The sequence below is a fragment of the Coregonus clupeaformis genome, chromosome 27 (genome assembly GCF_020615455.1).
Source record: "Coregonus clupeaformis isolate EN_2021a chromosome 27, ASM2061545v1, whole genome shotgun sequence".
NCBI lineage: Eukaryota > Metazoa > Chordata > Actinopteri > Salmoniformes > Salmonidae > Coregonus > Coregonus clupeaformis.
The window spans coordinates 46,108,199-46,120,250 of record NC_059218.1 but is presented as its reverse complement, the minus strand read 5'-3'; the positions used below and the strand labels follow the sequence as shown (position 1 = coordinate 46,120,250).

The window sequence follows — 12,052 nt, the reverse complement described above, 5'->3', positions numbered from 1 at the left end:
ACACCACTGACTAACTCAGTCAGCCCAAACACTGGCCTACTGTACTCTGTTTTAGAACCCAAACACTGGCCTACTGTACTCTGATTTAGAACCCAAACACTGGCCTACTGTATACTTGTTTTAGAACCCAAACACTGGCCTACTGTACTCTTGTTTTAGAACCCAAACACTGGCCTACTGTACTCTGTTTTAGAACCCAAACACTGGCCTACTGTACTCTTGTTTTAGAACCCAAACACTGGCCTACTGTACTCTTGTTTTAGAACCCAAACACTGGCCTACTGTACTCTTGTTTTAGAACCCAAACACTGGCCTACTGTACTCTTGTTGTAGAACCCAAACACTGGCCTACTGTACTCTTGTTTTAGAACCCAAACACTGGCCTACTGTACTCTTGTTTTAGAACCCAAACACTGGCCTACTGTACTCTTGTTGTAGAACCCAAACACTGGCCTACTGTACTCTTGTTTTAGAACCCAAACACTGGCCTACTGTACACTTGTTTTAGAACCCAAACACTGGCCTACTGTACACTTGTTTTAGAACCCAAACACTGGCCTACTGTACACTTGTTTTAGAACCCCAACACTGGCCTACCGTACTCTGTTTTAGAACCCAAACACTGGCCTACTGTACTCTTGTTTTAGAACCCAAACACTGGCCTACTGTACTCTTGTTTTAGAACCCAAACACTGGCCTACTGTACTCTTGTTTTAGAACCCAAACACTGGCCTACTGTACTCTTGTTTTAGAAACCAAACACTTGCCTACTGTACTCTTTTTTAGAAACCAAACACTGGCCTACTGTACTCTTGTTTTAGAACCCAAACACTGGCCTACTGTACTCTTGTTTTAGAACCCAAACACTGGCCTACTGTACTCTGATTTAGAACCCAAACACTGGCCTACTGTACACTTGCTTTAGAACCCAAGCACTGGCCTACTGTACTCTTGTTTTAGAAACCAAACACTGGCCTACTGTACTCTGATTTAGAACCCAAACACTGGCCTACTGTACTCTGTTTTAGAACCCAAACACTGGTCTACTGTACTCTGTTTTATAAACCAAGCACTGGCTTAGTGTACTCTTGTTTTAGAACCCAAATACTGGCCTACTGTACTCTGTTTTAGAACCCAAACACTGGCTTAGTGTACTCTTGTTTTAGAACCCAAATACTGGTCTACTGTACTCTTGTTTTAAAACCCAAACACTGGCCTACTGTACTCTTGTTTTAGAACCCAAACACTGGCCTACTGTACTCTTGTTTTAGAACCCAAACACTGGCCTACTGTACTCTTGTTTTAGAACCCAAACACTGGCCTACTGTACTCTTGTTTTAGAAACCAAACACTTGCCTACTGTACTCTTTTTTAGAAACCAAACACTGGCCTACTGTACTCTTGTTTTAGAACCCAAACACTGGCCTACTGTACTCTTGTTTTAGAACCCAAACACTGGCCTACTGTACTCTGATTTAGAACCCAAACACTGGCCTACTGTACACTTGTTTTAGAACCCAAGCACTGGCCTACTGTACTCTTGTTTTAGAAACCAAACACTGGCCTACTGTACTCTGATTTAGAACCCAAACACTGGCCTACTGTACTCTGTTTTAGAACCCAAACACTGGTCTACTGTACTCTGTTTTATAAACCAAGCACTGGCTTAGTGTACTCTTGTTTTAGAACCCAAATACTGGCCTACTGTACTCTGTTTTAGAACCCAAACACTGGCTTAGTGTACTCTTGTTTTAGAACCCAATTACTGGTCTACTGTACTCTTGTTTTAGAACCCAAACACTGGCCTACTGTACTCTGATTTAGAACCCAAACACTGGCCTACTGTACTCTGTTTTAGAACCAAAACACTGGCCTACTGTACTGTGTTTTAGAACCCAAACACTGGCCTACTCTACTCTGTTTTAGAACCCAAACTCTTGCCTATTGTACTCTGTTTTAGAACCCAAACAATGGCCTACTGTACTCTGTTTTAGAACCCAAACACTGGCCTACTGTACTCTGTTTTAGAACCCAAACACTGGCCTACTGTACTCTGTTTTAGAACCCAAACACTGGCCTACTGTACTCTGTTTTAGAAACCAAACACTGGCCTACTGTACTCTGTTTAGAACCCAAACACTGGCCTACTGTACTCTGTTTTAGGACCCAAACACTGACCTACTGTACTCTGTTTTAGAACCCAAACACTAGCCTACTGTACTCTGTTTTAGAACCCAAACACTTGTCTACTGTACTCTTGTTTTAGAACCCAAACACTGGCCTACTGTACTCTGATTTAGAACCCAAACACTGGCCTACTGTACTCTCTTTTAGAACTCAAACGCTGGCCTACTGTACTCTGTTTTAGAACCTAAACACTAGACTACTGTACTCTGATTTAGAACCCAAACACTGGCCTACTGTACTCTTGTTTTAGAACCCAAACACTGGTCTACTGTACTCTGTTTTAGAACCCATACACTGGTCTACTGTACTCTGTTTTAGAAACCAAACACTGGCTTAGTGTAGTCTTGTTTTAGAACCCAAACACTGGCCTACTGTACTCTGTTTTAGAACCCAAACACTGGCCTACTGTACTCTGTTTTTGAACCCAAACACTGGCCTACTGTACTCTGTTTTAGGACCCAAACACTGGCCTACTGTACTCTGTTTTAGAACCCAAACACTAGCCTACTGTACTCTGTTTTAGAACCCAAACACGTGCCTACTGTACTCTGTTTTAGAACCCAAACACTGGCCTACTGTACTCTTGTTTTAGAACCCAAACACTGGCCTACTGTACTCTGTTTTAGAACCCAAACACTGGCCTACTGTACTCTGTTTTAGAAACCAAACACTGGCCTACTGTACTCTGTTTAGAACCCAAACACTGGCCTACTGTACTCTGTTTTAGGACCCAAACACTGACCTACTGTACTCTGTTTTAGAACCCAAACACTAGCCTACTGTACTCTGTTTTAGAACCCAAACACTTGTCTACTGTACTCTTGTTTTAGAACCCAAATACTGGCCTACTGTACTCTGATTTAGAACCCAAACACTGGCCTACTGTACTCTCTTTTAGAACTCAAACACTGGCCTACTGTACTCTGTTTTAGAACCTAAACACTAGACTACTGTACTCTGATTTAGAACCCAAACACTGGCCTACTGTACTCTTGTTTTAGAACCCAAACACTGGTCTACTGTACTCTGTTTTAGAACCCATACACTGGTCTACTGTACTCTGTTTTAGAAACCAAACACTGGCTTAGTGTAGTCTTGTTTTAGAACCCAAACACTGGCCTACTGTACTCTGTTTTAGAACCCAAACACTGGCCTACTGTACTCTTGTTTTAGAACCCAAACACTGGCCTACTGTACTCTGTTTTTGAACCCAAACACTGGCCTACTGTACTCTGTTTTAGGACCCAAACACTGGCCTACTGTACTCTGTTTTAGAACCCAAACACTAGCCTACTGTACTCTGTTTTAGAACCCAAACACGTGCCTACTGTACTCTGTTTTAGAACCCAAACACTGGCCTACTGTACTCTTGTTTTAGAACCCAAACACTGGCCTACTGTACTCTGATTTAGAACCCAAGCACTGGCCTACTGTACTCTGTTTTAGAACCCAAACTCTTGCCTATTGTACTCTGTTTTAGAACCCAAACAATGGCCTACTGTACTCTGTTTTAGAACCCAAACACTGGCCTACTGTACTCTGTTTTAGAACCCAAACACTGGCCTACTGTACTCTGTTTTAGAAACCAAACACTGGCCTACTGTACTCTGTTTAGAAACCAAACACTAGCCTACTGTACTCTGTTTTAGAACCCAAAAACTGGCCTACTGTACTCTGTTTTCGAACCCAAACACTGGCCTACTGTACTCTGTTTTAGATCCCAAACATTTGCCTACTGTACTCTGTTTTAGAACAAAAACACTGGCCTACTGTACTCTTTTTTAGAACCCAAACTCTTGCCTATTGTACTCTGTTTTAGAACCCAAACAATGGCCTACTGTACTCTGTTTTAGAACCCAAACACTGGCCTACTGTACTCTGTTTTAGAACCCAAACACTGGCCTACTGTACTCTGTTTTAGAAACCAAACACTAGCCTACTGTACTCTGTTTTAGAACCCAAAAACTGGCCTACTGTACTCTGTTTTCGAACCCAAACACTGGCCTACTGTACTCTGTTTTAGATCCCAAACATTTGCCTACTGTACTCTGTTTTAGAACAAAAACACTGGCCTACTGTACTCTGTTTTAGAACCCAAACTCTTGCCTATTGTACTCTGTTTTAGAACCCAAACAATGGCCTACTGTAATCTGTTTTAGAACCCAAACACTGGCCTACTGTACTCTGATTTAGCATTAGCATACGTCCTGGACACACTAAACAAAGGCCATAGCCATATCCCAGGGACAACTCAGGGCCTCCTGGTCCACAGCGGCACATCGACATTGCAGTGCGCTTGGCGACATCACACCTTTGATTTCATCCCGGCATAAATTGCTCTCTGCTTGGTTTGGCCCTCTGTGGATAATGTTAGCCACCACTGGTGTAGGGAGAACTACTATTCAAAGAAAAACATTGAGCTAGTACAGTTTCTACGTCCCAAATGGTACCCTATTCCCTTTATAGTGCACTACCTTTGACCAGGGCTGTGGTCAAAAGTAGTGCACTAGATAGGGAAAAGGGTGCAAGTATTTTGGAGAGAGTGGATCGAGTCTGCAATAGTCTGTCCTCCCTGTCATAACGTACCTCACACTGTTAGTAGTCTGTTGTCCTCTCTGTCATAACGTACCTCACACTGTTAGTAGTCTGTTGTCCTCTCTGTCATAACGTACCTCACACCGTTAGTAGTCTGTTGTCCTCTCTGTCATAACGTACCTCACACCGTTTGTAGTCTGTTGTCCTCTCTGTCATAACGTACCTCACACCGTTAGTAGTCTGTTGTCCTCTCTGTCATAACGTACCTCACACCGTTAGTAGTCTGTTGTCCTCTCTGTCATAACGTACCTCACACCGTTAGTAGTCTGTTGTCCTCTCTGTCATAACGTACCTCACACCGTTAGTAGTCTGTTGTCCTCTCTGTCATAACGTACCTCACACTGTTAGTAGTCTGTTGTCCTCTCTGTCATAACGTACCTCACACCGTTAGTAGTCTGTTGTCCTCTCTGTCATAACGTACCTCACACTGTTAGCAGTCTGTTGTCCTCTCTGTCATAACGTACCTCACACTGTTAGTAGTCTGTTGTCCTCTCTGTCATAACGTACCTCACACTGTTAGTAGTCTGTTGTCCTCTCTGTCATAACGTACCTCACACCGTTAGTAGTCTGTTGTCCTCTCTGTCATAACGTACCTCACACTGTTAGTAGTCTGTTGTCCTCTCTGTCATAACGTACCTCACACTGTTAGTAGTCTGTTGTCCTCTCTGTCATAACGTACCTCACACTGTTAGTAGTCTGTTGTCCTCTCTGTCATAACGTACCTCACACGGTGAGAGTGGTCTTGTTGTTTGTAACCAGTTGTTTCACTATTGCTGCTGTGATTTCATTTAAGCGTCACTAATCCTGTCGAGAAGTTGGCATAAGGTGACTGGGTGTGTGGTCCCTGATGTTATCATCACATTGTATTTATTTATGGAGGTGCTGAAATAGATTGCTGTGACAATGCGATTACTGACAGTAAATTTCAGCCTCACGGTATGTGTGTGTGTGTGTGTGTGTGTGTGTCTTTCTGTGTGTGTGTGTGGGGGTTTCAACACTGTAGCATTTTTTTAAAGGTCAGCTAGTGACACTCCTCCTGTGAACAAACCTCCATTGTGATGATGATAATAATAATGTAATCATTGTGTTTTTATCCAAAGCAGTGAACACAGGCTGTTGACTGATATTTGTAACCTCACATACCCTTTCTGATTGCCCCTGAGGTGATTAATCAATTTGACTTGAATTGACTGTATGAGGCCATCTGAACCACTTTCATGTTCCAGTGGTGTATACTCAGGCCGGGATTCAACCACAGCGCACCTTTTAAAAGCTATGTTCCCGAGTTTGCGTGGACCACATTCACGATAAATGCCGCATATGTCGGACATTACCTTTTAAATAGGCCATCCCGCTGAATCCCAGTCAGACTTTAGGCCTACCCACACTGTAATGCTGTTGGTAGCTGGCAGCACTGCACTCAAGCTAATGTTCTCTATCTTCACCAGCAGCATTCACTGGATTCACACTGGCAGGTAATACATGCATCAGTATCTGGCGCCACCTTCTGGCTAGAACATGGTATGACTGGTTGAGAATAAATAAAAGACCAGCAGAGGACTTTTTGTGATGAGTTTTATAGAGGGTAGCCTCCCCTGTTTATTAGACAGTATCAATACTGGTTGAGAGTCAATCAGACAACACAAGCAGAGGGCTTTTTGTAATGAGATTTATAAAGATGCTATTTGAATGTCTAGTTTCATCTCCGTTATATTCTTTGAGAATAGTAGTATCTAACAAAGCCAGAGCGATAAGATGACTCTCTAGCCTATACAAGTCATACTTTTTAAGAGGAAACAGATATTTTACACTGTTACAGAACCAAATGTGTGCGAGTGTCATCTAGTGATAACAGACAGTGTTGGGTTTAGTGTGTTAAAACATGTTATAGCCCTGAGTTAACATGTTATAATCCTGAATTTAAATGTTATAACCTAACCATTCATCTAGTGATAACAGCCACGGTGTTGAGTTTACTCTGTTCTGTCCTGCTATTCCTCCAGCCCTGTCTCCAGCGCCCCAGGATGGCTCTGATCTCCTTGGTCCTGAAGCAGTAGATGAACGGGTTGGCGACCGGGGGGAACAGGCTGTAGAATAGAATAGGTACTTTAGAAGAAGATTACTTTACTTTGTCAGTTAACACAGAAATATTTTCAGTTTAAGTGCCTCGCTCAAAGGCACAACAGTAGTGGTTCATTCCACACTTTCTCATCGCCCGGCCCGGGACTTGGAAGTGGCAACCTTTGGGATCCCGGCCCACCTCTATAACCTGTGGTCTACCTACCTGTAGAAAAGGGTGAGGCCGATGCGGAGGTCAGAGGTCATGGTCAGGTTGGGGATGTAGGGGGTAGAGTAGACTACGAAGCGGGGGATGTAGTAAATAAGGATGATACAGCCCTGAGTAGCACAGGTAGAGAAGGTCTTCAGCCTGCCCTGGGTTAGAGAGAGGAGAGTAGTGGATTAGAGGAAGGGTTTAGTTTAGATAAGAATGATACAGCCCTGAGTAGCACCGGTAGAGAAGGTCTTCAGCCTGCCCTGGGTTAGAGAGAGGAGAGATGGAGAAAGGTTCTCAGTGGGTTAGGAGAGAGTACTTAAAATTAGGGACACAGACAAGAGAGGACACACACCCTACCACTCCTCCCATACAGCCCCCCAGCACAACCCCCACCCACCCACCCTCACCACCCCTCCTCCCACACAGCCCCCCTGCACCCCCCACCCACCTGCACCCCCCACTCCACCCTCACCACCCCTCTTCCCACACAGCCCCCTGCACCCCCCCACCCACCCTCACCACCCCCCACCCACCCACCTGCACCCCCCACTCCCACCCTCCACACCCCCTGAATTCTGACCTGTGCGTTGGCCATGCGCATCACAGTGACGATGATGTTGACGTAGGAGAAGATGATGAAGGAGAACGGGACGAAGAGGACGAAATAAGCAAGGCCAATGGAGCTGGCCTGGATCGCCGCCATGTTGGAGCACGACAGTTTAGTCAGGGACACAGCATCACAGTAAGCATGGAGGATTCGGTTGGGACCACAGAACGCTACTTTCTGGGAGATAAAACACACACAAAAAAAAGTCATTGTCAATTTGTCAAATGTATTCAGAAAGCCCTTTTTACATTAGCAGTACGTAACCCGGCCTAGACCCCAAAAGAGCGTCACAGTGAATGTGAAGGAGCAGGTTGGGCCCACAGAACGTTACTTTCTGGGAGGTGAAGCAAGGACACGTTTAGAGGAGATACTGTGTCATTCTCAATCAATACGATTTATTTATAAAGGCCTTTTTACATCAGCAATGTCCTTTAAACAGTAACCTAGACTACAAAGAGAAAACCGAATCAGAGTGGTAAGGAAAAACTCCCTAAAAGGAGGACAATTTGAGAGGAACCAGGCTCAAAGGCCCATAGACCCATTTTCTTCTGGCTGCAGTATATGTTTTATTGTAAAAGTATCAAGTTTAAATGTCACGTGTACAAGTACAGTGAAATGCCTTTCTTGCAAGCTCCAAACCCAACAATGCAGTAATCAATATCAACGTCGCACTACAAATAACATAAGGTAGAACAAAAACACAGGAGAAATAAACATAAGAAATAAGAAGAACAGGAGAAAGTAAGAAGCTGAATACAGGGTCAGTTCCAGTACCATATTTACAATGTGCAGGGATACTGGAGTGAAAGAGGTAGATATGTATAGGGGCAAGGTGACTAGGCATCAGGATATATGATTAACAGAGTAGCAGCAGTGTATATGATGATTTGAGTGTGTGTGTGTGTGTGTGTGTGTGTAGTATATACAGTACTAGTCAAATATATGTTATATTTGAGATTCTTCAAAGTAGCCACCCTTTGCCTTGATGACAGCTTTGCACACTCTTGGCATTCTCTCAACCAGCTTCATGTGGTAGTCACCTGGAATGCATTACAATTAACAGGTGTGCCTTGGTAAAAGTTAATTTGTGGAATTTATTTCCTTCTTAATGCATTTGAGCCAAACAGTTGTGTAGTGACAAGGTAGGGGGGGGTGTACAGAAGATAGCCCTATTTGGTAAAAGACCAAGTCCATATTATGGCAAGAACAGCTCAAATAAGCAAAGAGAAACGTCAGTCCATCATTACTTTAAGACATGAAGGTCAGTCTATATGGAACATTTCAAGAACTTTGAAAGTTTCTTCAAGTGCAGTCACAAAAACCATCAAGTGCTATGATGAAACTGGCTCTCATGAGGAGCGCCACAGGAATGGAAGACCCAGAGTTAAGTTCATTAGAGTTAACTGCACCTTAGATTGCAGCCCAAATAAATGCTTCACAGAGTTCAAGTAACAGACACATCTCAACATCAACTGTTCAGAGGAGACTACGTGAATCAGGCCTTCATGGTGAAATTGCTGCAAAGAAACCACTACTAAAGGACACCAATTAGAAGAAGAGAGTTGCTTGGGGCAAGAAACACAAGCAATGAACATTAGACCGGTGGAAATCTGTCCTTTGGTCTGATGAGTCCAAATTTGAGATTTTTTGTTCTAACCGCTGTGTCTTTGTGAGACGCAGAGTAGGTGAACGGATGATCTCTGCATGTGTGTTTCCCACCGTGAAGCATGGAGGAGGAGGTGTGATGGTGTGGGGGTGCTTTGCTGGTGACACTGTCGGTAATTTATTTAGAATTCAAGGCACACTTAACCAGCATGGCTACCAAAGCATTCTGCAGCGATACGCCATCCCATCTGGTTTGCACTTAGTGGGACTATCATTTGTTTTTCAACAGGACAATGACCCAACACATATTTTGAAGAATCTAAAATATATTTTGATTTGTTCAACACTTTTTTGGTTACTACATGATTCCATATGTGTTATTTCATAGTTTTGATGTCTTCACTAATATTCTACAATGTAGAAAATAGTAAAAATAAAGAAAAACCCTTGAATGAGTAGGTGTGTCCAAACGATTCTGTTATTATTTAAACTTATTTTTTTGTGATAAAGATATGCCAATTTGATTTACCTAGAAATGTAACAGTAGTGCCCTGGAACATTGTTTTGTTATGTGCTACCTTGGTGAAGTCTCAGGCTGTTAGGCCCTCTAATGTAATAACGTAATAAAATATAAAATCTCTATTATAAATCTAAAATAATAATGTAGTAACAGTATTATTATTTTATCATTCCAGTACCCTGGTGAAGTCTATGGTGCCGATGGCAGGTGAGACTGTGGCTGACATCCAGGAGAAGACCGTTAGACCACTCATAGTCTGGTTGGTCATCAACATAGGGTATCTAGAGAGGGAGATGGAGGGAGGGAGGAAGGGAGATAGAGAGAGAGGGGGGGATGCAGGGAGATGGGAGAGAGAGGGAGATGGAGGGAGGGAGGAAGGGAGATAGAGAGAGGGGGGGATGGAGGGAGATGGGAGAGAGAGGGAGATGGAGGGAGGGAGGAAGGGAGATAGAGAGAGAGGGGGGGATGGAGGGAGATGGGAGAGAGAGGGAGATGGAGGGAGGGCGGAAGGGAGATAGAGAGAGAGGGGGGGATGGAGGGAGATGGGAGAGAGAGGGAGATGGAGGGAGGGCGGAAGGGAGATAGAGAGAGAGGGGGGGATGGAGGGAGATGGGAGAGAGAGGGAATGGGAGAGGACCCCAAAAAATTATGAAATACTTTCCTCCCAACACACTTGATTTATTTTGCATCAATAAAATCATAACGCATAATATGTGTTGTTGTTGTTGTTACCTGAGAGGGTAGCAGATAGCTAGGTACCGGTCCATAGCCATGGTCATCATGATGAGAGAGTTGAGCGTTCCAAAGTAGTGGATCATTTGTTCCTGGAACAGACAGGTATGAAAGGAGATCGTCCCGTCATCCCACCACCACCGAGCTATCACTTTGGGAAGGGCCACTGTGGCAAAACCTGGAGGGGAGAGAGAGGAGGGGAAGGGAGCGGAGAAAAGAGGAGAGAGGAGAAGAGAGGAGAGAGGAGAAGAGAGGAAACCACGTTAGATTATTGAGACAGACAGGAAATCCTCCTGTTGTCCCACCAGCACCAGGCTATCACCTATGGCAGGGCCACTGTGGAAACATTCTGGGCCCCTAGTTCTAACCTCTGTCTCTGAGAGAGAAATGAAACACAGCGGCCTTGTTCAAATGCTCATCCTTTTCTTGACGTAATCACTGATCGATAACAGATCTGTACATGACTGTCTGACGTCAGAGAGGGATTCTCCACATGATTAAAGGAGGGACACGATACACATTTTAACAGGACACTTTTCCTCTCATGACCTCTCCCCTCTCATTACTGCCTGAGCACCAGCAAGACACATTTAAACTCCCTCAGCAGTCACATTGGGGAAGGACAGAAAGAGAGAGATAAAGGGTACACATTTGAACAGGATAAACATTCTACCTATACCTGATAGAACCAGGCTGAGTATCTCTTACCTATATCTGACAGAGCCAGACTGAGTATCTCTTACCTATATCTGACAGAGCCAGACTGAGTATCTCTTACCTATAACTGACACAACCAGGCTGAGTATCTCTTACCTATATCTGACACAACCAGGCTGAGTATCTTACCTATGTCTGACACAACCAGGCTGAGTATCTTACCTATATCTGACACAACCAGGCTGAGTATCTTACCTATATCTGACAGAACCAGGCTGAGTATCTTACCTATATCTGACAGAACCAGGCTGAGTATCTTACCTATCTCTGACAGAACCAGGCTGAGTACCTTACCTATATCTGACACAACCAGGCTGAGTATCTTACCTATATCTGACAGAGCCAGGCTGAGTATCTTACCTATATCTGACAGAACCAGGCTGAGTATCTTACCTATATCTGACACAACCAGGCTGAGTATCTTAGCTATATCTGACAGAACCAGGCTGAGTATCTTACCTATATATGACAGAACCAGGCTGAGTATCTTACCTATATCTGACAGAGCCAGGCTGAGTATCTTACCTATATCTGACAGAGCCAGGCTGAGTATCTTACCTATATCTGACACAACCAGGCTGAGTATCTTACCTATATCTGACAGAGCCAGGCTGAGCATGATGATGTACATGGGTTTCTGCAGGCTGCGCTCCAGGGCAAACAGCACCACCAGCAGGAAGTTCCCCACCACCGTGGTCACATAGATGAAGAAGAAGAACCAGGCCACCAGCTGGTAGAAGGATGGATGAAGCCCTGGGAAGCCCACGATCACAAACTCTGACACACGCGTGTAGTTCTCATTCACCTCAAACAT

General features: G+C 44.1%; 1 protein-coding gene across 1 annotated transcript; it reads right to left on the bottom strand.

Moving 5' to 3' along the window:
• Positions 1 to 4,662: 4,662 nt before the first annotated feature.
• LOC121541281 (olfactory receptor 10A4-like) lies at positions 4,663 to 12,052 on the bottom strand. The gene is made up of 6 exons (XM_041850268.2): positions 11,830 to 12,052; positions 10,522 to 10,699; positions 9,968 to 10,070; positions 7,638 to 7,841; positions 7,067 to 7,215; positions 4,663 to 6,869 (listed from the first exon to the last, which is right to left on the bottom strand). Exons 1-6 carry the CDS (start codon positions 12,050 to 12,052, stop codon positions 6,725 to 6,727), a joined length of 1,002 nt encoding a protein of 333 aa, XP_041706202.1. The 3' UTR covers positions 4,663 to 6,724.